Source organism: Haemaphysalis longicornis, unplaced genomic scaffold, assembly GCF_048455015.1.
Source record: "Haemaphysalis longicornis isolate Haplotype H1 unplaced genomic scaffold, Haemaphysalis longicornis Haplotype H1 scaffold_4, whole genome shotgun sequence".
NCBI lineage: Eukaryota > Metazoa > Arthropoda > Arachnida > Ixodida > Ixodidae > Haemaphysalis > Haemaphysalis longicornis.
Genome location: NW_027526361.1, coordinates 93,414,427 through 93,440,631, shown reverse-complemented (window position 1 = coordinate 93,440,631; position 26,205 = coordinate 93,414,427). Strand labels below are relative to the sequence as shown.

The following is a 26,205-nucleotide window of genomic DNA, read 5'->3' as shown; positions in this document are numbered from 1 at the left end:
TGACAACCGCATTCGCTTCAACCGTGCACACATGAGGGGAAGGTGGAAAGGTGCATTTCGCTGCGTGATCCCCTTCAATCATCAGCATCATCTTTTTTTTTTTTTTTCGTGTGCGTTTTAATTTAGCGGAGTGGCAAATTGAAGGGGCGGAGCGATTATTTTTACAGGGCGGCTGTTCAGCGCCCGTTCCGCGGTTGAGCGGCGTCGTAACCGAGAGAATACCGGGGAGCGCAGAACGGATAAAAGAAAGCAAACGCATAGCGCAGAATGGAGGACAACTCAAGAACGGCACCACCTCATGTAGTGTATCACTCCGCCAAAGCGCCGGACCCGTGACGTCAGTGCGCGCGCGTTTTGAAAGGGGTTTGCTATGAATGCGTGATATCGTCTGCCTTGTCTCACGCAGTTTGTTCGTCGTCACTGGAGTCGTTTATAAGCATATTAAGTCCAAAAAATCACGGGAACGGCTCACGCCATGTTCAATATATTCCCAGTAACGCCCTACTTTCGCCGCGCGGAGAAACATCCGGCTACGGTGGTAAGACACAGCGGCATTTTCCGGTGCCGTTCTTAAAGGTTAGGAGAGGCCCTGACGTCACATTTGTGAAGCCGAATCCCGCCATGACTTGAGCCCACTGACTGAGCCCAGCACTCCATCCCATCATCCTTTGCTGTCTCCGGTTTGATCTGACTAACATGGCGTCGCCCTGCCCTCCCGCTTCGCGGCGAAAACAGCTTCGTCGCTAATTCCTCTTTGCGATGTCATGTTCTAAGCTGTTGATTTCGCCTTCAATTTGCCCATTCTAACCCTCACACAAAGTTTCAATCGAAAAACGGCCTTCATTTTTGAGATAGAAGGACGATTTTTCAGCTCTTAAGCCTGGCAAAGTAGCGTTTGTCGTCGTCATAGCAAGAGGCTCGAGGGATGGCGAACGCAGACGACGGGAACATTGTTTGGGGTCGTGCAGCACTGCGGCCTTTGCGCGCTACGTCTCAGCAGCGATAAATTTCACTTCACTTCACAACGAAGAAACACAAAGTGAACAAAGAACGAACTGTGGCTCTCGCAAACGCTGAGCGAAGGGGATTTTCCCGGAAGGTCGCCGGCGGCGGCAGCGGCTCCCTCCGCCCAGAGCCTGCCTCTGCCGATCTTGACGCGACGTAAGCGCCGCTGCGGCCGGGGTACGAGTGAAGGCCGCCTCCGACGGCAGAGTTTTCAAACTGGCCTAATTTAAAAACGTTTGTCGTAGCGACTGCGCTGGTTTTCAAGCGTAGCCACATACCAAGCGCCTTAAAAATTTGTCCGTTCTATTTGCCCAAATTTGGCCGTCGCAGTTGTAAACAAGTAAGCAACATTGTCTATGGGCTCAAGAAAAATGACGTCACTTTCTTCACACTCTTTGCAATGCATTGGGATGCTAGGGGCCTCTTCTGAGTATTCTTTCCTTCATGGGGAAAACGGATTGCCGCAAGATGCGTATACCGCAGCGGCAACCCGCGAAGAGATGGCGCTAGGTGTGTCTGCGGCGACTGCTCTGAAACGCACCCACGCATTTCCCGCGCGCTCCCACCCACGGTGCCCCAAATAGCTGTGCAATCGCGCCACAGCCCGCTCAGTTTGCAATGCGCCGAAGAACAAATCGTCCGCGCCAGCCACGATACTCACTGCATTCTGCTAATCATTATACAAAACGGTGTCAGCGAGTTCTTTCTGAACAATGAGCGACGCAACCGGTGAAAGTGCTGCGTCTGCTACCGTTGCTAACTGGTTGCCCGAGCAGCAGCGCCACTCACGCCTGAATCCAGAACTTCACGACGGCGAAACAGTAACCAAACGCCGCCGCCGGGAGGTCACTCTCAAAATTCTTTGCCTGAGTACATCGCAAAATCTAAACACCAACAGCCTCATTAAAAGTTCGCATTAAGGAGTTCAAACTGTATGAGTTGCAATTAAACGAGCGAAGCCAGGCAGCTCATCCCACCATAACTCCACCACTGCCCGGCCTGTTACGTTCACAGATGAGGGCCGAGTTGAGCCGCTCCCTCAGGGCCCTGCTCAACTCGTCGTCGGTTCCGTCAGACGTGGAGCCGCAGACGGCCACGCAGAAGGCGGTCGCCATGTTCCGCGCCTGCACCAGGCTTCCGGTCGGAGGTGTGGCCGTGGAGGTGCCCCGCATTCGCCGCTTCCTGGCCTCGGTGGGCCTCAACGTGACGGGCCGGCGCCTGGAAGACGAGGCGAAAAACCCCGTGCTCCTGATGCTCAGTCTGTCGCTCCGGTACGCGCTGCACGCCTTCGTCGCCTTCCGTGTTCCCAACCCGTCCATGGTCAACGGCACCAAAGTGCTCGAGGTGAGCACTGCTGTTTCCTCTGCACCGGTTGTCGCCTACTGCTTTTAAAGCGAAGTTTTATATCTCCAGGCGAAGGCGAAATCCGGCAGTCCCGCATACGCAAAAAAACTCCTCCGGCACAACCCGATGCGCATGCGCAAATAACAGGCTGGGAGTAAGGGGTGAAAGATTGGCCAGGTTTATAGATGACGTAGCTACTCTCGTATCCACCGACGCTGGTAAGTGGGAACGGCATATCGAGGGGAGCGAAAGAGATGGCCGTATTCTGAGCCTACCCTCCAGTCCATGTGTTTCCACAATGCTTTTACATACGGAAATTACTTTCAAGGACCTCCTTGACTGCAGGGTCGAGTGGAGGGATTCAAAATGCCGGAGAAAATCTCTCGAAGCAGAGCGCGCGCGCGCGGCGAGCCACGAGGAAGCACAGCCCAGGTGACAACTGCGCGCAAGGCAGCGGCGACGCGGTTGGTGCAGCGTCAACGTATCTTTGCATGTGATTAGGTAACCTGTAAAGTGCAGCGTGATTACGCCCGCACGTTGCGGCTTCGCTGGTTAACCGTCTCTACGGAGTGCGTGTGCCTTTTTTTTTAAATTGCAATGGCGTGCAGTGCCAACACCCAAGGGGATAACAACGCTTGTCGGTACGGCCAACCAGCCCCGATCCCTCCCGCTCTGTTATACACTTTCGTCAGCAGGGGTACAAAAATTGTACAAAGTGATATGAAACTGCATTGCATTTAATGGTAAATGTTAATTATACCTTATTTGTGCTCTGCGCGAACATAAAGCGAAGTACCGTATAAACCGGATTATAGGTCGACCCGGTATATAGGTCGACCCCCTACCTTGAGGTGGGAAAGTTGACAAAAAAAATAATTCGGCACATAAGCGCACTCACAATGACTATATTTATTTTCGATGCCTGTCCGTCACTGCCACTCACTATGCCTGCCGACGTCACTCGTCCGAGCTCTCAGAGTCGTCCAAGGATGACTGCTTCGCACTGTCATCTTCCACGCCATCAGGCGCGTTGCTGATGGAGCACTTCCTGAACGCTCGTGTAACCATGTCGTCGGGCAGCGACTGCCCAGAGAAGGACACCCAGCTTGACACGGTCGCAACCGGCCCGTATAGGTCTTTTTGTTGTCGCCGGCTATCCATTCATTGTACAGTTCGCGGAGCCTGTCCGCGCATGGCCTCCGGAGCGATCGTGAGCGAAGTTCCCGGACGAAGTTCGCCACTTTGTTCGCCAACTCGGGGTGCACCGTTTGACGTCCACGGAACGATCGGTTTCGGGGGTTGCACGCGCACAGCTTAGCTTTCTGGCTCCGCAAGTACCGCACACTTTTCTCCGAAACGCCTAACTGGCGTTGCACCGCCATATTCCCATTCTGCTCGGTGTCTCATTCGCCGTCAGCTTAAACGCCGCGGTGATCTGGCGTCGACTGCCGCCACTCATCTCGGAACAGAGACGTACAGAAATGTACGCACGCACCCACAATAAACGAGTAAAAGACGAAAAACTAGAGAAAAGCGAAATCAAATAAAGGCCTGGTAGTGCGAGAGAGAAGTCCGACACGAATGACGATGGCGACGGACTGCGCTTGCACATTGTTGCCAGACAACATTTTACATTCTGCCAATGACCGCTATATAAGACGAGGGGTGACTTTTGTGCGGATTTTTTGGGAAAAAAACTCGACCTATATTCCGGTTTATACGGTAATGATGAAAAAATTACGCCCACCTCCCCTCGCGGGAACCCTGGTGTGATGCGACGCTGAGAGGGGTTCAAGCGCAAGCGGAGAGCAACCATCGACCGAAAGGCCGCTGTAGAGCGGCACACCGGTTATATGCGCAGCGCGCCCGAAGGAGAGGAGACCGCGGAGAGAGAGGGTGCCGCGGCTATGACGCAACACAATTCAACACAATCCACTTTAATTCAATCTAAATCCAATCCAATCCAAGGCAAGCCAAGCCAAGCCAAGCCAAGCCAAGCCAATCGAATCCAATCCAATGCCCCTCGCGAGAGAGAGTTCGCTATCGGAGAGGAGAGGGGGAGAGTGGCTGCGGGCAACAACGGACGCACGCGGACAGCAACGGGCGCACGCGGACAACAAAGGACGCACGCAGGAAGGACAGGGCCGCCGACAAGAGATGCTCTGAGCGTCGCATCTAAAACAGGCTGGCGATTACGATACTCCCTAATGCGATATTTGTGCTCAGCAGCAGTGTGCTGAGGCAGCACTCCCTCGTGCGTTCTCTCGACGGCAGTGATAATGAGCCTCTGCGTCGGCGGCGCGGAGTGCGTCTCAGGAAAGGGCCGATTGGAGCGTGCGTTCGTTCCATTTGGTCTCTCGTAACCGACGCAGCTAGTAAAAAGGTTTGCGTGTGCTAGACACTCGTCTCGAAATGCAGAACATTATTGCCCACTATGAAATGAGTACGTATACGTTTGGTGAAACACAATAGTATGTTAACATTGCTTCTAACGCGATAGAGATGGGGAATTCAGTTCAAATGTTTTACACATGAATTATTATTAGAAAAAATAACTGATTACAGAGCCGTGTGGACTTTGAAAGCTCTTCAAGGCTTCCTAGCGCCTCTGGACCCGACACAAGTTTGTGGTGGTCTCCTGGAAACGTTCCCTTTCCTTTTGTGCATTCATTCATGACTACCTATTCACTAATGGAATGATTGATTGACAGCGGTATCCCTCTTGTAACGGATTTATGGTATGACATCTCGTCAAATAATCACTTGTATCAATGTTTTAGTGCAGCTGCTGTTTTAGAGCTGCCATTGGCAGTACGCTCAAGCTAAGTTTTTGAGCCATTGAAACTGATTCTACGGCGATCCTGGTGCGCCATTTTATTACAACCACCCAAACACAGGACCTCACCAGCGTGTTGAGTGAGCTATGCAGGCGCAACTGCAACTACTTGAGCCTGCGCGTTCATTCATCGTTTCCGCAGCCGCAGCGCTCCCACGCGTCTTCCCGGAGCGGCTGCGCGCTCTTATCGTTGCCATGGCAACGGCGCTCGAAAAAAGGGGAACCGGACAAGATCTCTTGAGGCGCGCCAATAACAGCTTAGCGCTGTAAAGCAAGTCTCCAGTACCGGAAGTGATTACAAAAGCAAAGAACTACTCGCAGGTCCTCGTAAGCCAGAACGATTGGGACTGGCTGAGAGAAAGGGATGGGCTGAGCGTGCACGAGCTGAAGGACTACTACGCCGGTGTGCTGCTGCTCTACGAAGACAGGCCTCTCGATTCGGAGGTCGTGGCACTCATTCCGGGAATCGCAAAATTCGAGACTCGTGGTGAGTACGGGAGCCCCCCACCCCCATGCCGCAAAATGTTGCGAGCTGTATGTGCGTCGATTTTGAAAATAGCAATACTTAAAAAAATATGCTTAGAGGCAATATGAATGTGGATGACCAGAACACACTCACGCGCGCGCACACACACGCACGCACGCACGCACGCACATGCACAATGTTTAAAGTAATGCTCTAAATGAACATGCGTTATAAATGAACGCAATATATTGCCGCGAACCATACATTGGGTTTGTTTATTTGTGTTTTGCTTTTACCGCCCGGCTGCGCCGGTCTGTGTTATCTCTGCGCCAAGGGAAGCGCGTGTTCCATTCTTTCTTTCTGTGCCGCATGTGTTATCTGTCGTGATAGGGAGAGCATTCCGATCTAACGTGAACAGCCCAGAATAATCTTCTTGGATCTACTATGTTCTCGATGTGAATCGACGTTTCGAGAACCACGCGCGCCGAAAGATAAAAAGCCTGCAGTGCGGACGCCGGAGCATTCGATTCTGCGACGCTCGCTGACGCAAGTCACTTTGTTGACCGCTGCCTCGCCGCCTCTGTATTCTTTTGAGTTGTTAGGGGAGCACAAGTTCGCTCCAATAAACTTGTTTCTCCTGCAAGACAACTGCATCGTCCTTGGCTTCGTGACATCTGGTGGAGGTGCGGGGTAAGCACCCTTCATGCCCACTACAACCTCGAAAAGCCGCCAAGCCAGTCCAACAAGAGCCAGCCCCCGCCTGCAAGATTTACCGCCCGAGTTCGGTTTGATGCCAGAAGGGCCCAAGAAAAGGAACGCTGCAACCAACACCATGGTACAAGAAACAACGTCGCCAATCATGCTGCAGCAGCCCCGGGAACCGCCATCGTTCCGGGGAGCCCCCGCTGAAGATCCAGAGGAATGGTTGGAGAAGCTGGAGCGCGTGCGGATCTTCAACAGGTGGGACGATGAAGAAACCTTCCGGCATGTTTTCTTTTACTTGGAGGATGCAGCCCGAACTTGGTTTGAAAACCACGAGAGCGCCTTGACCGACTGGACGCAATTCAAAAGCGAGTTCCTTAAGACCTTCACGACCGTGGTGAGAAAAGAACGAGCTGCGATTTTACTGGAAACTCGAACGCAACACCCGAACGAAGGAGTCGTAATCTTCGTCGAGGAAATGAAGCGACTTTTCCGCCGTGCGGACCCAGGAATGACGGAAGAAAAGAAACTACGGTTTCTGATGCGAGGTGTGAAGCAAGAGCTCTTCGCGTGCCTTGTTCGCAACCCCCCCAAGACCGTGTCCGAATTCGCGTCTGAGGCCGCCGCGATGGAGAAGACGCTCGAAATCCGAACGAGGCAGTACGACCGCCCAATCAATGCGCTGGTTTCGGAGACGCTTGGTGCCAGCGCTATCAACTCCGACTCACTACGCGACACTATCCGCGAAATAGTGAGGGAGGAGCTGCGGAAACTGCTCCCGACGCCGCCGCAACCACAAGTCGCTTCTCTTACCGACGTCATTAGAGAAGAAGTGCAGCAAGCGCTGGGAACTTCAACGACGCCAGTAGCACCTCGCGAGCCGCAAGCCATGACCTACGCGGCTGCTGTACATCGCCCTCGCCCACCTGCACCCTATCGTCACGAGGCTCCGTACCATCGTCCCCTCTCGCCGGCCCGACCACCTGCGGCGCAACCCCCTGCCCCAAGGAAGACCGACGTGTGGCGAACGTCCGACAATCGTCCGCTGTGCTACCACTGCGGAGAGGCCGACCACGTCTACCGTCGCTGCCCCTACAGGAGGCTCGGTTTGCGAGGGTTCTCCGTCGACGCACCCCGCCCCCGAACTGGCCAGCGCCCATCGGAGATCGAAGAGTACCTGTCCAACACCAGCCGTCGACCAGCCCGTTTCAACCGTTCGCCGTCACCCTACCCATACCAGTCGCCGAACCGCCGTAGCAATGCTGAGTTCTCACGTGGAAGGTCCCCCAGCCCACGCGGGGGAAACTAAAAGATGCAACTTCTGGAGGTAAAGTTGCACGATCGCGGAAAAATGAAAACCCTCCAACGAAGCAACGACTCGCGGAAGACAGTGACTCACAACATGCCCTCATCCCGACGACCCGACCCAGACCTGACGAGACTCCCGTACACGACGACAGCTATACGCCGCGACGCGCACCCGACCGGACCGAGACGTCCGCTGAGAAGACGATGACAACGACGACGCACAGTGCCCGACCGTCAACACGCACAAGCCGAGATGCGACGCCCCGACGCACCCGGAACTCGAGGAAGGCGGCATCCGACGTCAAGGTGTCCATCGACGGCTTTGATGTAGTCGCCCTCGTAGACACGGGAGCCGACTACTCCGTGTTGAGCGGACCATTTGCGTCTAAACTGAAGAAAGTTATGACCAGATGGGACGGTCCGCACATACGCACAGCAGGAGGCCACCTCGTGACGCCAAGTGGAACGTGCACATCGCGCGTCACCATAGACGGCACGACGTACCCTGCGGTGTTCGTCGTTTTGCCCAACTGCTCCCGCGACGTAATTCTCGGAATGGACTTTTTGACGGACAACGGCGCAATAATCGATCTGCAGACGAAGTCGATAACTTTTTCCTCCGACCACTCCATGACGCCGGAATCGAACCCCGAAATCCGTGCAGCTGTAAGGATCGCCGATGATCACGTCACCCTGCCACCCCGCGCAAGCTTGATGGTCGCAGTCTACTGTGAAGATGCTGCTCCTGACGTCGACGCTATCGTAGACACCGATCAAAGGGTGCTTCTCAACCGTGGTGTGTCGGTCGCAAGAGGCATTGCGCGCTTCAAGGAACACCAATCCCACATTTTGGTTACGAATTTCACCGAGGAGTACCAGCATTTAAACAAGGGCGCGGCAATTGCATTCCTCGAAGAAGCGCAAGAAGCAAGTGACGTGATCGCGGTCGCCGACTTTGAGCGCACACCTGTTGAAACCTTCAAGCTCCCGCAGCCTTTCGACGTGAATCCGGCGCTACCGCAAGAACAACGGAACAAGTTATTGGCTTTGCTGCGTCGCTATAGCGAATGTTTTTCGTCGAGCGCAAAACTACATCAGACCCCTCTAGCGAAGCACCGAATAATAACCGAAGATGGAGCCCGACCCACCCGACAGTCACCGTACCGCGTCTCTTCACACGAACGGGAAGCCATCCGGACTCAAGTCGACGACATGCTCAGCGACGACATTATACAGCCCTCGAAAAGCCCCTGGGCTGCGCCCGTCGTACTCGTAAAGAAAAAAGACGGCACATTAAGGTTTTGTGTTGACTACCGGCGACTGAACAAAATCACGAAAAAGGACGTGTACCCCCTCCCCCGCATCGACGACGCCCTCGACCACCTCTGCCACGCGAAGTACTTCTCATCGATGGACCTGAAGACCGGCTACTGGCAAATTGAAGTGGACGAGAGAGACCGAGAGAAGACTGCATTTATAACCCCAGACGGCCTATACGAGTTCAAGGTGATGCCGTTTGGGCTGTGCACAGCACCAGCGACGTTTCAAAGAGTCATGGACACTGTGCTAGCTGGCCTTAAGTGGCACACCTGCCTCGTATACCTCGACGACGTAGTGGTATTCGCCCGGACTTTCGACGAACACCTTGCAAGGTTGGAGTCTGTACTCGAGGCCATTCGTACGTCGGGGTTGACACTGAAGCCTGAAAAGTGCCGTTTCGCATACGGGGAACTCAAGTTCTTGGGCCACGTCGTCAACGCCGCGGGAGTCCTACCTGACCCGGCAAAAACTTCAGCCATTGCGAACTTCCCAAGGCCGAAAGACAAGAAGGGCGTGCGAAGATTTCTCGGGCTGTGCGCATACTACCGGCGCTTCGTCGCAAACTTCGCACGCATTGCAGAACCACTCACGCGCTTGACGAAAGATAGCACCCCTTTTAGCTGGGAAAACGACCAAGAAAAAGCATTCTGCGAGCTGCAAAAACGCCTGCAAAGACCGCCCGTGCTCGCTCATTTCGACGAAAATGCCGAAACGGAAATGCACACGGACGCCAGTGATATAGGCTTGGGTGCCGTCCTTGTCCAAAAGCAAAGCGGCTGCGAAAGGGTAATCGCCTATGCCAGCCGTGGTCTGTCGAAGGAGGAGAAAAACTATTCTGCCTCTGAGAAAGAGTGCCTGGCTATTATATGGGGGATTTCAAAATTTCGCCCATACGTGTATGGAAGGCCATTCAAGGTTGTAACAGACCACCATGCGCTGTGTTGGCTCGCCAATTTGAAGGACCCCTCTGGCCGTCTTGGGCGGTGGAGCTTGCGCCTGCAGGAGTTCGACGTTACAGTCGTTTATAAATCCGGCAGGAAACACTCCGACGCCGACTGCCTGTCCCGCGCCCCCGTCGACCCACCACCACAAGACGCTGACGAAGACAGCGCGTTCTTCGGGATCGTGACGGAGAGCGACCTAGCCGCCCAGAAGCGTGCCGACCCCGACTTACGCGTCATAATCGAGTACCTCGAGGGATGCAACGTTGCCGTTCCTAGGACCTTCAAACGCAGCTTACCAGCATTCAGCCTGAGAAACTCCGTCCTCGTGAAGAAGAATTTCAGCACCGCAACAAGAGCGAATTACCTTCTCGTCATCCCCGCGGACCTTCGTGACGAAATTTTGGAAGCGTGCCACGACGACCCGTCTTCCGGACATCTCGGCACAGCGCGCACTATTGGAAAAATCAAGGCGAGGTACTACTGGCCCGGCCTTACCTCTGACGTCACCCACTACGTCCGGAGCTGCCGTGACTGCCAACGACGAAAAACGCCGCCGACAAGACCCGCCGGACTTCTGCAACCGATCGCCGTCCCATCGAGACCATTTCAACAGATTGGAATGGACCTTTTAGGCCCGTTCCCTACGTCACGATCACAGAACAAGTGGATTGTCGTAGCGACAGACTACATGACGCGCTACGCAGAGACCGCCGCTCTTCCGAGGGGGACTGCACAAGAAGTGGCAAAGTTCTTTATAAGCCAAGTTGTGCTGCGACATGGAGCCCCGGAAGTCCTAATCACCGACCGCGGAACGGCATTTACTGCGGAGCTGATGCAAGGAGTATTACGCTACAGCAACACGGATCACCGAAGAACGACGGCGTACCACCCCCAAACGAACGGACTAACAGAACGTCTGAACAAGACAATCGCAGATATGCTGTCAATGTACGTTGACGTTGAACATAAGACTTGGGACGAAGTGCTCCCGTATGTCACGTTTGCGTACAACACGGCTATCCAGGAGACGACGCAGCTGACGCCGTTCGAGCTTGTCTACGGTAGAAGGCCAACTACGATGCTCGACGCCATGCTTCCGCACGTAGAAGACGACGACCTCAACGCCGACGTCCACGGATATCTTCAACGTGCGGAGGAGGCCCGCCAGCTCGCTCGAGTTCGTATAACGGACCAGCAGCTGGTTGATGCGGGCCGCTACAACCTCCGACGCCGAGACGCCGAGTACCAACCAGGGGATCGTGTGTGGGTTTGGACTCCCATCCGACGACGCGGACTCAGTGAGAAGCTCCTGCGACGGTATTTTGGACCCTACAAGATTCTACGACGTGTTGGCCAACTTACCTACGAAGTGATCCCCGATGGTGACTCCGGCACATCACGACGACGCACGCGGCCTGAAGTCGTCCACGTGGTTCGCTTAAAACCTTTCTACGGACGATGACGAACTTTTATTTTCATTTGTTCGGACTGTCGCTTATGTTAGCATCGGGTCGATGCACTCTTAGAGGGGGGGTAATGCCGCGAACCATACATTGGGTTTGTTTATTTGTGTTTTGCTTTTACCGCCCGGCTGCGCCGGTCTGTGTTATCTCTGCGCCAAGGGAAGCGCGTGTTCCATTCTTTCTTTCTGTGCCGCATGTGTTATCTGTCGTGATAGGGAGAGCATTCCGATCTAACGTGAACAGCCCAGAATAATCTTCTTGGATCTACTATGTTCTCGATGTGAATCGACGTTTCGAGAACCACGCGCGCCGAAAGATAAAAATTCCCCCGCATTTCCCCGAGGGGGAGAATGTGAAAGTGCGAATGCACGGTTGTCGGCCCGCTTGCGGCGCTTGCGCTCGGCCCCCGCAGCCCACCCCCTCGCCGCCTTCTCTTCCATCTCTTCCATCGGGTTTGTAGTATCACGTGTACACCACGCAGTTATCAAGCCGCTATAACGCCGCTGAGTCGCCAACGCACGCCGCTGACGACGTAGTTTGAATGCGTTAAAGATATAAGGCGCGTCTAACACTGATATCACCGTCGCGTCTGTGGCTTGGTCGGTAGCGCGTCGCGCTGCGGCCCGCAAAGTCCTCGGATCGAAACCTGGCGCCGGATGCTGTTTTTTCTTTAAACAGCACTGCGGACGCCAACGCCGCCAACGCCGCCGACGCCGCCGCCGCCGGCGGTGGATGGTTTGGGGTCGCTTATAAAGAGCATTCGCTCTTAAAAAGCCTGCAGTGCGGACGCCGGAGCATTCGATTCTGCGACGCTCGCTGACGCAAGTCACTTTGTTGACCGCTGCCTCGCCGCCTCTGTATTCTTTTGAGTTGTTAGGGGAGCACAAGTTCGCTCCAATAAACTTGTTTCTCCTGCAAGACAACTGCATCGTCCTTGGCTTCGTGACAATATTAAACATGATGTTCGAAAGTACTTCTTGTCTAAAATTAGAGGAATGCTGCTCTGAATAACCTTCGATCGAATACCCCACAATGGGACCGACACCAAGGCCGTAGCCAGAATATTTTTTTTTCGAAGGGGTTAGGAGTTATCGGAAGAGAGGAGTTTTGCCGAAATAAACGCTAGCCTTGCTTACGCCCCGCCCGGAAAAAAATTCGGAGGGGTTTCGAACCCGTAAACCCCCCCTCCCTCAACTAAATATCTGCTGCGAAAAATATCCTATATTGTCCGCAGTGGTTTTTTTTTGCGTGTGTTTAGTGCCATAAAATATGTTTTTTGAATACAAGAGTCCCAATGTAGGCGCGATCCAACGCAAATGTTTTAATAAGTGTTCTCCAACACAGTGTACCGACAGCTGGTGGCGATAAGGAGGGCAGCGAGGCAGCAACCGGAGACACGTTCCATCACGCTGCAGGAACTGGCCGACGAAGCTCATTGGGATGAAGCTACAGGTGAGAACCTGATTAGGCCACTCACGTGCTGCATCGTACGAACTAGTTCTGCAGGGTGTCTGGCAAGCCGCAAAACGGTCAGTCTTTACACCCAGTTACAATGTGAAGTCGTCCCCGTAGTGAGCTCCATCTCCTCCGTCATGTAGTGGTAGCGTTGTGAACGAGTGGCGAGCAGGAGAGCTTCCTCTGTTCCGGATGATGAAGAGCCGCAAGCAAAACTTGACTGTTTGATGCATGGCGATACGAGAGTAACAATGATACAGAAACCGCAGCCGACTGGCGAGCTTACAGCGTGACTCGGACAGAGCAACGCTCCCTACGTAAGCCCAAAGCGTTCTCGTGTCGCCCAAAGGGCGGAATTTATACACAGCTGTGCCAACGGTTCCACAACCCTGCAGCGCTTTGCGCACTGCACAAAAAAGCACGAACACACAAACACTCAAGAACATCCTCCACCGGTCTCGTGATTGGCGTATATACTGAGGCGGTGTATGATACGGTGTATACAGAAACCGGGCAAAGGGAGTGAAAGCAGAGCACGTGGCGATGAGTCAGCCGCCGCAACCGACAACGGCCGATTGAAGGGGTTCTAGCCAAGCCGTATTTTCGTAGGTACATGAAGCAAGTGGTCACATCACTAGCTTACCTAGAGTGGAATCTGGCGCTATAGAGTGTCTACGTGATTCTGCGAAAGCGCTCCGTGTCTCCATGGGTGCCGCCACGCCATACCCGGTAGTTAGGCCGGAAGTTCGGCGTGGCATGGCCGGCAACGCAAATTGAGTTTTTCGTAAAAAATTGCTACCAAAAGTGCCAGTGTTATCAATTTTTTTATAAGATACTGTGTTAAAGTGCTTAGGTTGAGCCGTTATTTTAGGGGTTAGAAATAAATAAAAAAGCAGGAGCCCTGCATTTCGCTCACGCCGCCAGATACAGCGGGCCGTCCCGGGTATATTTTAGCATTATTACATACTCCAGATGGAACTTTCTTTGCTTTTTTGCGATGCTTAGATGAAAATAAATTATTTAGGTTGTCTTAAACTGTGTTCTTGCTTCCTCCCAATACAGTATTATTATCGAATGCTTTGGGCTTTGGCAGGCGAAGCACAGCTAGAGATGCAAGAATGATGTCATCGCGTTGTATTTATCTGGTTTGTATAAATAATTTAAACCTACAGGTGAAGCCTATTTCCGAAAGCAAGTCTTCAAGCACGCGTCCAAAGCATTATGAAATTTCATGAATGCTTCAAATGCAAATAAATACCGTCTTGACGAGTCGCTATGTATTTGCCGCATCGCGCCTGTCTAATGCAGTGCATGCTTCAAGGCGACGAGCGACGCGAAAATCGTAACTGAATGGGTACAGAAAACGGATAGTGTGAGCTTGCGCGGCTCATTTAGTGGCTATAGTGTGGGCGACAGCGGCATTAAACATAGGCTGCACAATTTATACACAGGCTCCCGGGACCCTCGCTCGTTTTTTGCCGACCAGAAGCAGCCCACAAGCGAGCGGCAGCGACGATGAACTGTATGAACCATACCCAGGTTCAGTGTAAAAACGGTGCAAAAATGCTTCAGTCGGGGCCAATCTCATGAAAGCGATACAAATATAAATAAAAATAAATTATAGAGGGAAGGGTTCAGTGGCGTAGCCGGAAATTTTAGGGGTTTTATAAACCTCCAGTAAAAAACAAAACAAAAAAAGCTAAATGGTAAGAAAGCCTGCGCGCAGACAATTTCATGTTTATTTTCTTACCTAATTTTCTTATTTTTGGTTTTACGCATTATTGTACCGGTGGAGAGTATGGAGAGAGTAGACAAAAAAAGAGGGCAAAATGAGGAAGAGATGGAGGGGGGGAATGCACAGCTCAGAAAATTTTGGGGGTGTTCTGACACCAAAACACCCCCCCCCCCTCCCCCTGGCCCTGGCCTGCCCTTTGAAGGGTTACCTTGAGCCCTATTTAAAGTAGCAAACACCGGACATGTCTAGAGTAGCCAATGCTTTGTGGATAGGAAGAAAACTGCGCAAAATGCGAAGCCAACAATCGAGAGAGAGAGAGAGAATCAACTTTTACTGAGCCCTTACTGAGCCCTTTAAAAAGGTGTGTGCGCGCAGGCACCAGATGGGGTGGTTCCCTAGTCACGGGACCCATATGTGTCCAGCAGCTCCTGGTCCCTGGCCACCAGTCCGTACTGAGTAGCGAGGTCGGGGCTGGACAGCAAGGTCTCCCATCGCTCGAGGGTGTTGGGGATAGGGGTGGGGGGAAGGGAAGGTGGGGGGGTCTTGAGTTTTGTGCACTCCCCTATGATGTGCGCGAGAGTGCCTCTCTTCTCCTTGCAGAACGGGCAGGAGCTGTCGTGCTCGGCCGGGTACATTCTGTTCAGGAGCACAGGATGCGCTAGCGACTCCGCTTGCTTGCGACGAACAATCGTCTGCTGTCGTCTGTCCAGCTGCGGATGCGGACCGGGAAGCCTACATCGCTCGTTTCGGTACATTTGGACAATCTCTTTGTAGCTCGTGGCGGGGTGCGGTAGCTCGTCCTCGGCCCGGATTGACATTTCTCGGGCGTGGTGGTCGGCCAGGAAGTTGCCTTCCACCTGCGAGTGAGCCGGGACCCACACGAGCTTGATCGCTCGTCCCGGTGGTCTTCGTTTGTTCAGAATGGCTAGTGCCGCGGGAGAGACTCTCCCCCTCCGGTAGCGCGCGTATGCCATCTTGGAGTCGGTCACCACGGTCTTCGCCTCCGGCGTAGCCAGGGCGAGGGCCACGGCCACCTCTTCTGCTTCGGCCGGGTCCTTTGTGCGCACCGACGCACTGGAGACCAGTTTGTCGTTGGTGGTGACGACCGCTGTTGCCTTCGTGCCGTGTTTCGGGAGCGAAGCGTCGACATAGAGTAGCCGAGGGTCCTCTTCCAGCTGCCGGGCCAGAGCTTTGGCCCGCGCCGATCGCCTCTCGTCGTGCCTTCCCGCTTGCATGTTACGGGGAAGGGGTTTAGTCTCGATTGATTTTTGCCACTCCTTGGGTAGCGCCACCATCTCTGGCTGTGGTTCGATCTGCCATCCGATCTTTCTCAGGACGGCCCGGCCGTGCTCGGTCTTGCTCAGCCGTATTCGTTGGTTCGACAGGTGAGCCTCAATCAGCTCTTCCGTGGTGTTGAGCGTGCCCATGTCCATCAGACGTTGCGTCGACGAGTACATCGGCATGCCCATGGCGGTCTTTGTTGCTTTTCTTACGGTCGCGTTGAGCGCTTCCCTGTCCGCCTTCGTCAGCCGGAGATACGGGCGGAGTAGGTGACGCGCGACACGACGAAAGCCTGTACCAGGCGCAAGGCGTCGAAGTCCTTGAGTCCTCTGTTGCGGTTGGCAACTCTTCTGATCAACAATCGAAATGAACTACGAAAACGGTTGGCACAATGGTTCACTTAGGAAAAAATTTCACAATTGACGCACGTGGCAAGACTGCCCTGATATTAGTACCTGGTATCTGGCTAGTTGGTTCATGACAATAAAGTAAATTCTGTGCGTAAGACAGGGCGACGGAGACAAGACGAGCGCACCTCGCCCTGTCTCATGAACAGCATTTCATTCTCTGTTCTGATATCTTTCAGGGATGCATGATGGAGATTTGCGGTGAGATCGGATTCGACAGCACACTTAACGCCAGCATTTGAACCACACCAGAATCTCCATCTAAACTCACTAATGAAAATTTAATAGTGAATTTAGTGGGCGAGAGAGAGAGAGAGAACAAACTTTATTTCCGCAGGACCTAAGTCCAGGTCCTAATTTCAAAGTTCAATTCACCGGATCCACGTAGTACTCCAGAATGTCCGTGCGGATCCGGTGCACGTGTTTGTAGAGAGCTTCCTGGGCAGCCTGGATGTTTAGGTTTTTCAAAAAGCGCGCGAAATCCATTGCGTGCATGGACATTGCAGGTAAACTGCCGAGTTTGGTATTGCAGTGCTGCTCGGGCCCTGTATATCTGCTATATTTTTCTAGTAGAAAGTAAAATCAATTGTAAACACTTTAGCAACCACAAAATTAAAATATACAGAGCTGCCCCTAACCATCCAAGCCTAAGCCTGTGTCAGCTTCCCTCTTGCCTGAAAATTTAAATTCTCAATTTTAAAAGTAGCTTAAAGCTACATCCTACGGCGATGGGATCAATCTGCATTCGTTGCAATTTGTTAACTGTCGTTTACACTTTGTGTATCCGGGGAGCACAGAGTAGTTCAGTGGCGATAGGGCCAAAAGTATTGTTTTCGATATCACGCGCGTGAAACGAAAATGTGTATAGCTCCTGTCTTAATTTTTTGTAGGAAGTTGGCAAGCGGCAGTCCAACGGATTTCGTACCAGGCTTACGGAACAAATGACACCGCGCGCTCCTCGTCCGTGGCCCTGGGACTGCTCAACACGTTAACGGAACCGACGGAGCGGTCCGGAGCTCATCGGTTGGTGGCCTGGAGCCTCATCCGCCAATTGGTCGGTTTCGGGAAGAACGCACCGCTGTCGACGCGCAGCGTGGACGACCTCGAGGAGCTCTGCATCAGGAAAGTCTCCGACGTCATGGAACCGGCCATCCAGGGGCTCGCCCTGCTCAAAAGTATCACGAGACTCATTCTTTGAGCAACGCGCACTTTTATTAGGCTCGATAGGCACCCGCCGCGGTGGCTCAGTGGTTGAGGCGTTGCGCTGCTGAGCACGGGGACGCGGGTTCGGTTCCCCGCCGCGGCGGCCGCTTTTCTGATGGATGTCAAAAGCAAAAACGCCCGTGTATTCGAGATTTCGGCGCACGTTAAAGATCCCCGGGTGGTCAAAATTTATCCGGAGCACCCACTACGGCGCGCCTCATCGCCGGCGTTCCGTCGGCGCGTTAAACCCCACAGTCAATCAAATAGGCCCGATAGGCGGGAAAAGCAGAGATTCGATCTACTGATCCCACTGATTACATAACGCGACTGGTCTTTAAACTCGGCATATTACGGGGTGCAGGATACTGTCTAGTGCGTTTCTTAGAAAGTTTATTCAAGGAGGGCACTTTATGCGCGACAACACTACGTTTTTAACAGCGGTCGGCGTTCATATGTCCTCTAAAAACGATTCCGTATTCCAAGTTCAAGCGGCGCTCGAATTCGGGTTTTCGTGCACGAAGCAGGCGCACAATGATGATAGATTGTAGCGCAGGGAGTATAAAACCAACATAGGGTGCACATTCCTCACAACCTTGGCGGGCTCGCGCGTCTATTTATGCTCATGATTAGGGTTGTTCATTTTCGGGTAAAACCCGATTTTAATTACCAATTTGTGCACCCCGAAAATGTTTCAGGAGAATCGGGTTAAACCCGGTTTCTCCCCGAACGGACCTTTTCAAAGTAACGATCTGCACAATCGCGCGCTCTCGGCCCGCTGTTCCCAACCAGAACTTGCTGGAAGCAAACTCAGCTTTCCAACTCATTCATTATTGGCATGGCCCTACCGCTTGCTACTGCATGCCGGCAAAACTGGCATTGTTGCGCCTAGCTAATGGAAGCTGTGATGTCGAGAGAACTTTCTCCCGGCTGAAATATACGTTCAACGATCGGACAGGTCTCGAATGGAGAGCGACATGTTGCGCATGCAGATGGTAGTGTATGTAAAGAAAAGATGTATAAAAAATCGATGACCAGCTTTTCGTGACTAAAGTGTTTAATTTCTTGGAGGTTATAAATTCTTTTTACTGTCATCATTACTTATTCATTTCCAAACAAACGCCAAATTTCGGAAAATAAAACCTTGACGTCCCCCAATTACCAGCTTGAAGCAAACATCAATTTTATCGTGGTAAAGTTAAGAAGCTCGTGACATCTCCTGATAAAATAAACTGAGTGTATTACCTAGTTAATCACTAGATTTACCCTGAATAAACCCGAATTTCGGAATTGTTTTACAAAAAATCTGATTTCTCCCCTATTATCGGTTTGAAAAATAGCACCCGATTTTTACCCTCCGATTTTAGAAAAATGTAAAACCCGAAAACGAACAACCTTACATCAGGCATTAAGCGTAATATGCAGTGGAAGTGACAATGCATCTCGTATAGGTCCCGTTGTCGAGCTGCATATCTCGGCCCATAATTGGAATGTGGCGCATGAATAAAGATTTTTGGCATAAAGATTTATTCTCCGTCTCAGATACGCGCTCATCATGACTATATACTTGCCCCGCAGCCTTCACCCTGCAAGTACGACACCACGTGGAGGATATATTCGGCGCTCTGGTCGGCCACTTGACCGAAGCGCTGAGGAACGAGAAACATTTGCGGCACTACGACGACGCCGCTCGGCTCGAAGCCCTGCGCAGTCTGGCGGACACTGACCTGATCACCGGCTTTCCGGACAACATCACAACAGAGTCCGACTTGGAGCGAATCTTCGGGTCGTACCCAGAGGTTGGAGGAACCTTCTGGGACGCTTGGATTCACTCCTCGCAGATTGCGCAGAAGCGCGTTTTGAGAAACATCGGCTCTCCGGGTGTCGATTTGCCGGCTGCGAGTGTGAGCGCCGCCTTCTTTCCCTGCCTCGACAAGATGATCGTTCCCGCTGGCCTGCTACGGCCGCCGGTCTTCGTTCCAGGGGCGCCTCCGGCATACCACTACGGGACGATAGGAACGGTTGGTGCATTCCCGATCTATCCCTATGACGCCGCTGCGCTAGGCGCCGATTCGTTAACGTTCCCTGAAAAAAGATATAAACAACAGCAGCCCGCGAAGTGCGTGTAAAAAATGGCTCGGGTTTAACGCTTCTAAAGCTAGTTGTCACGAGCGCAAGCAAAGAATATGCGCACAGTGTTTCGTGAAAGTTTGCCTTTGCTTGAGGTTTCGCAACCGGCCGTCCAGCTATATCTACTGGATGGTTGTATTCACCCTTTGGCGTTTCTGAAGGGCACACGCAGATAGGCGCGCCGTCCATATGGCAAGACTGAGGAACCAAGCACCGGCAAAGCAGCCGGCGAAGCAGTGCTCTCGTGTGCGTGCACCCTGTGTTTCAGCTTCTCTAGTCTTAGTTTTTGTAAACTCAGTTAGCGCATCGTTAAACATCCTCTTAGTCACGTGGTTCGCATGCGCTGAGCCGCCTTCGCAAACGGCAGGTGCAGCAGCCATTTCACCCTCGCCTAGTCACGTGTTACCTTGGCGGTGAAGATCCGAGCAAGCGATAAGAAAGGCGGAAAGTGCGCACAGGTGGTTGAAGGTCATTGCGACGCGATGAATGACCTTGAAAGATGTAGCGTAGTAGAGCTTTTGCTTTAAAATAATGAGCTGTTCCACTCAATGAAATTGGATGACCAGTGAAGCATTTTAGCGCACAATACAGATGTGACAGTAATGTAATGAGACCTGTTCAATACAAGTAAAAATTTCCTCGGCCGGTACCCCATATAGGGAATTTAAAGGGAAGGGACGAGCTAATATTATTTCTTTTGAGCGCTGACGGCGGTCATCCCTGAGACACACCCATGCACTTTTATTTTAACTCTAGTAATAACTATAAAAAATGGCCCTTATTGATAACTAATATATACATATGTGGTGCAGGCTGGGAACCTCTTTCCCTCTCACAGTCACCTCACCTCACTCAAAGTGCATATCCAAATGACGGTTTTCGCAGATTTTAACTTGGCGTCGGCCGACCTCATGGCGCGCAAGGCATGGTGGTATATGCAGCGCGGACATTACCGTACTCGGTGACATGCGGTTGGCAGCTTACATTCTAAACGTCAAGAATTCGCTTGAGTTGAATTACCTGACAAGTTTTTGAGGTTCCTCTTCGAGGTACGCGCAACCAGGTACCCAGTTTGCTCAGGGGTGCCAACGCAGTCAAGTGTCTCTGCAGCTCGCACTACCCGAACCGCCCTTGTCGATATTTCTAATCAGCTTCCTCTTTTGTAATGCCCTCTCAGTCGGCACAAAATATGTATTGGATGGTTGTTATTTTTTCTTAAAACTTTCTTGCTGTGGATAATACTGTATAGATTTCTGCGTTTTTCTACAAAAGCTTTAGCATTAGGAATCCGTACGATCTTTAAACTCATTCCACCTACTTCATTTGTTGTTAAAATTCATAGGGTCATGTTGCAAAGCAAGTGTACCCACTTAAAAGGCTTTGCTTGCTTTGTTAACGTGGCCCTATTACATACGAGAAACACACCGGAAAGCAAGAAGGTAACAGGTAGACATTGGAATCATCGTATCATGTATGGGATTTTGTTTCTTGAAGGCGGGGCTGCGAGTGATGAACAGCGCGTGCGAAGCCACTGTGACACGTATACATAAATACGAATCGCAATACCCGGTGAACATAGAGGTCCTTGTAAGACGAAAAATATGGCACCACAACAACAAAAAAACGCCCCTCCCCGTCAGCACTTCTCTTTATACATGCAGATCATCGCGCAAGCACTGATGAGCGGCGGCTGCGGGACAGAGCCAAGTCTCCGCCACTCGGCCTGGGACTGCATCAACTGGTGGGAGCCCCTCGCGAAATCATTGTACGAACGACAGACGCACTGCGCCGGAGCTGAAACGTCGCCCGTAAGCTTATCAGTTATTTCTTTCTCTTTTTTTTTTTGTCCGTTTTGCCCGTTTACAAGCTACAGGAAATTTTTTTCCGGTTTTCTTTAATTTTTTTTTCGTCGCAAAGTCCAAATCATTCGCAAAGCTTTAAATGACGACCACAGAGCAGGGCTGTGAATTTTGGCATCAGCAGCGGTGTCTGATTGGTAAGGGGGGGGGGGGGGGGGGGGGGGGGGGGGGAGGAAACGAGCGAGCGAAAAATCGGACCCTTGCACGAGGCGTGCCGCTCCAGCCCATAAATATCAAACCAACACCGCCTGTATAACCATCGCCTCCTGTATTTTTGCATCAGCTGATGATGGCGAGACAGCATTATACGAAACGATTTACAGGGTTTGTACAGCTTTCGCAAGGTGGCGGTCCGGCGCCTCCATGAATAGGGCCATTGAGACACCTAATTTTGTCGCTGCTTCGTAATGCGGCGCGCGCCGGCCCCATGCTTCCCTACTGCTTCCCTTAGAAAGCATTAGACGAGCGAGGGGCAATGTTATACAGGCGGCGTTGACCGAACCCACCGCATAACACTAAACCCCGGAAGACAGACAGCGGACATAAATAAATTACACGCCCAGGCGCGAGCCTGCGTCATTTCGTTTGCCATCCTTGCCTGTATACGGGTCTTACCAACTCGGCCGAAAGTCCCCATCAATCCCCTGCGCTTGTGCGTCGTGATATTACTGGCATTAGTCTGTGGCGAAGCACTCGCCAAAACTTCGGCGAGCAAAACTCAGCAAAATATGAGAGTGTGTTTTGGAAGTGCGACGAAGGGCGAAGCATACGCTCTTATAAAAAAAAAGTCGTGGTGCTTACTAACAGAACACTAGCCAGTTACTTGTAACAGTATCGATTAGGTATACTTGGTTGTATTATTAACTGGACATGCCTAACCTAGTAAAAAGCTACGTGTGACAACGTGGATCGGCTGAGCGCGCAGCACGGAATAGAGGCATTCAACACGCACATATCACGCTTCGAGAAAAATAAATTGAGGAAGAAAACCCACGGGATGCACGGGGAGAGCGAGTATATCATAGTGAATATCGAATAGCGAATATAGTGAATAGCGAATGGTGAAAAGCGAATATAGCGTATAGCATAGCACAGAGTATAGCGAGTATAGTGTAGCGAGTATAGCGCATATAGTGTAGCATAGTATTGCATCCATCTGTTCTTCTTGCTATTATAGCCAGCCGCGAAAAGTCCTCAGCGGGCTTTTAGAATTATTCATTTTAGTGTGAGCATATATAAGTCAGGGTGTGGATTTTCAAGAACTTTTAAATCATGATTTGGAGTGGGAAAAGGACTGTAGTTATTACGCTCAATAATCAATAGAATTTGTTACTAGCAGCGAATATTAGTATCAAACAAGCAGCAGTTACCAAGTGATGGTCTAGACTAGTAACAATAGCATTTAGGTTCCATACGTAAGTGGTAGGACCTACGTTCCGTTCTGGGTGTAGTAAAATTTGAAGGCTGTATTTAATAATACAGCCCGTTACTACTTTTTTACTAGCATTTTTGTTAAGATTGTATCAACTGCAGGTGCATGATGAATGCTCGGTAAAACAACTAGGCACTCCGAAAAGGAACATACAGGCGGTAAAGACGTATGCAGTTAAACGTGGATGTGACGAACCTCTATATAACAAATTACTGCATTTAAGGAAGTTTTTCAATTCCCCTTTCCCAGCCCCGGCCATTGAAACCAATGTGTTTGCGACCTCTGTAATGAAGGCGTTGCAACAGTTAACCTAGATGACTTTGCTACGCGGATGAGGCATTGTTTTTTGCAGTTTTTCTGAAAAATCGGCCGGAGAAATGCACTTATTTAGCGATCTGAGCCCGCACCGCAAACTACGGTGCGTTTCCAGTGTCAATGCGGTGTCGGTTAGGTGTTAGGCCTGCTTGTCGACGTGTATAGTCGTGAGTCTCCACTGCAATCTGTGGCGTGGGTTCGTCGGTGATCAGTTCTGCTGCCAGAAAACGAAAAGTTTTGTCTTGTCAAGACAAGCTCGCAATTTTAAATACCGTCTTCCCCGGCGAGAAAGAAGATGTCGCCGCCGGGTACGGTATCCAAGCTAGCACCGTCTCAACAATTTTGAGCGCGGAAAAAGAGCATCGAGTTCCCGAAAAGGCACCCTTTCAGCATAAGTTTGGTCCTTGAAACGCGTTACCGCACGGCGAAGTGTCAAAACGCGAAAGTGATTCTTAAGTTGCGTTTGTGAATACGGGGTAACTCACCTTGCTTCTTTGCAGTGCCATGCGGTGCCTAAGCTCGTGCGAAAGCATATATAAGGCGCAAGTCACACAGTTTTTCAGTGTGAAATGAATCCTTAACACTTCGTTCACCATCACTGATGTCTAGCATTTTGGTTTCGATTCTGCTTCATTCGCGCGAGCATTAACTCGAAGCCTGCATGCAACGAATATTTGGATGTAACGAATACCTGGATGTAATGAAAAATTGCGAATTTTTGTCAACTTGGTTATATCCAGGTTTAACTGTACAACAGTACGACGCGCAGCCGCAGGTACATGCCTTTGCACGCTCGGTTTATAAAATGGGACTCACGAGTCATGGTCAACAGAACCGCGACTGAGGTGACGCATTTAACAGATCTCTCCAGCTAGGTAAACACTAAAATCTTGGTCTGCCGTCATGTCTATCTGCAAACCGCCGTCAAAGTTTCCGCACATCGAGAAATAAAAGTAAGCTATTTTGATGTTTTTTTCAACGTCCCCTCAATGAAATGAAAAATTCGATTCGGCGTAGACACCAACTTGTAATGTGTCGTGGATGTACTTTATATGCTGTACCCACACTCAATTGCGTTTTTTTTTTTTTTCAGATCAACGACAATGCCAGTATCGTGCTAAACAAAGAGGTCACGGGGGTCCCCGAGTCGGTGATTGAAGTGGCTTCGTCATCAGTTGCATACCGGGCCTTCCGCGAGCTCCTCGCATCCGAGGGAGGCCGCCAGCTGCTTCCCTCGCTCAACTACACGGCCGACCAACTCTTCTTCGTGGCGAACTGCGCTCTGCATTGTCGCGACTGCAGTACCGCCACGGCTCGGCATTCTCCCGCGGACAGCAGCCACGTTGGCGCTTCCGTGGACGGAGGCGCACCTTCTTGCGAATCTTGGCGCTGCAACGAGGTGGCGAAGCGAATGCCGGAGTTCGCCGCCGCCTTCAGCTGCTCCAAGGGTTCCCCTATGAACCCAAGGGACCGATGCGGGGCCTGAGCTCCTGCCGCGGACGCTCTGTGAAACGTGACGTTGTCAAGGAGTAGGGCTTGTTCCTAAGTGTGATTGTATTTGTTTTCATGCATTGACGAAATAGCAAAGCTGTACTGCTCAAGTTTCATCTCAGCTCTATGTTAATGAGCTAGTTCTTGGGTGTGGGATAGCCCCGATACACCTTGTAGGTCCCATTTCGCGGGTCAGTTAAATGCAACGGCCTCAAGGTGGCACGAAATTCAGCACGCATTCAATACATTTTCCAAGCTCAGGTATGCATTTGAGCCGAGACTTCTACGTTTGATCCTTCGGTAAGTAATGAAGCGCTATTCCTATTTTCGTGCTTGCCGAAAAAATAAGGAAGGTGCGTCTATGTGTTTTTGTGAAACTGTAAAAAACTGTAATACACTGCTCGCGTCAGTTCGATCAACGAGGTCGCACTAAGAGTGCGCGTGCAAATACCCGTTAAATTCTGCCCCACCAGCGAAATCTGTAGAAACGACGTGGCATTAACGATTTAATATAATGATACACGTGTCAATGCACCTCTCCCAATCTAGCTCCTACAATGCCCTAATTTTGACTCAATGAAGACGTGCAGGTGGCTGTTAGCTGCCATGTAGGACGTAAGCTCGCAATGAATGTGTGCGGCTGGACAGCTGGTGGCAGTTTAAAGAGGCTCCTCTAGTACGGGCGGAAGAGCGAACCTGCAGCCGGAGTGATTCGGTGATGGCTTGTGTCTCAGCGGATGTAGCGGGAGGTACATGCGAATGGTGGCGGACTGCCTCTTCGTGCGACCTGTGTACTGTAACAGTTGTGCATACATACGATTCCAGTAAATGGGATGCCTATTGGGTCCGCGGTCGGGTCCATGTGTCGTGGCATGGGCTTGTCTGTGATGCGGAAGATGGTATCCTATGGTGGAGGTTCTTCGCGCAGAGGACAGAGGTGGACAACCTGCAACCACATGTCACCTGTGGTACCGCGGCCTTGGGTTAACGTCGTGGGCTTGTGTCATTCTGCAGAGATCTGGGACGCTATCTTCTCCTCACGAATATAGCGGGAAGCAGTGCCTGCTATTGGGTAGTCTTGACGTCGACCTTTTAACGTCAGTCTTGGTAGGAGTTCTGTTATTGTTTAGGCCCAGCATTCACATCCCTCGTGCTGTGGCAATTTCCCTTCGTGGCGAACTGCGCTCTGCTCGGTAAGTGAAAATGTTACGGGGGCCCCTAAGCTTTTCCTTATGTCGGAATGCGTGAGGATCAATCCCCGACCAGTTGTTAAAGCCATAACTCTATGGTTAAAGCATGTGTGTCGGTGGGTATGGTCATGTCGCTGCCAATGAGCATCGGCTGGTAACATTGTCATTAGCCAGTATAGCCAGTACGCCTGAGTGGTTACATGAGAACTATAGGGGTCGGTATGTCGATGTCGCAGTGAAATGTAAATTAGTTAATAAGTCTGACAGTTGCTGTCATCGTCGCTAAATGGTTATGTTTGGCTTGGAGACATGAAGAAAGTGT

The 26,205-nt window shown here is 51.6% G+C and overlaps 1 protein-coding gene across 1 annotated transcript; it reads left to right on the top strand.

Annotated features, from left to right (window-relative positions):
- Positions 1 to 5,393: 5,393 nt before the first annotated feature.
- LOC144180444 (endothelin-converting enzyme-like 1) lies at positions 5,394 to 25,152 on the top strand. Its single transcript, XM_077708783.1, has 6 exons — positions 5,394 to 5,672; positions 12,733 to 12,840; positions 17,157 to 17,441; positions 19,045 to 19,487; positions 21,258 to 21,404; positions 24,296 to 25,152. The coding sequence occupies exons 3-6, from the start codon at positions 17,405 to 17,407 to the stop codon at positions 24,686 to 24,688; spliced, it is 1,020 nt and encodes a 339-aa protein (XP_077564909.1). The 5' UTR covers positions 5,394 to 5,672; positions 12,733 to 12,840; positions 17,157 to 17,404; the 3' UTR covers positions 24,689 to 25,152.
- The last annotated feature ends 1,053 nt before the right edge of the window (positions 25,153 to 26,205 follow it).

Coding starts and splice junctions, on each gene's coding strand:
- LOC144180444 (XM_077708783.1), top strand. CDS start 17,405: ATGGAACCGGCCATCCAGGGGCTCGCCCTGCTCAAAA. Junction 19,488..21,257: donor ACTACGGGACGATAGGAACG/GTTGGTGCATTC, acceptor TTATACATGCAG/ATCATCGCGCAAGCACTGAT. Junction 21,405..24,295: donor CCGGAGCTGAAACGTCGCCC/GTAAGCTTATCA, acceptor TTTTTTTTTCAG/ATCAACGACAATGCCAGTAT.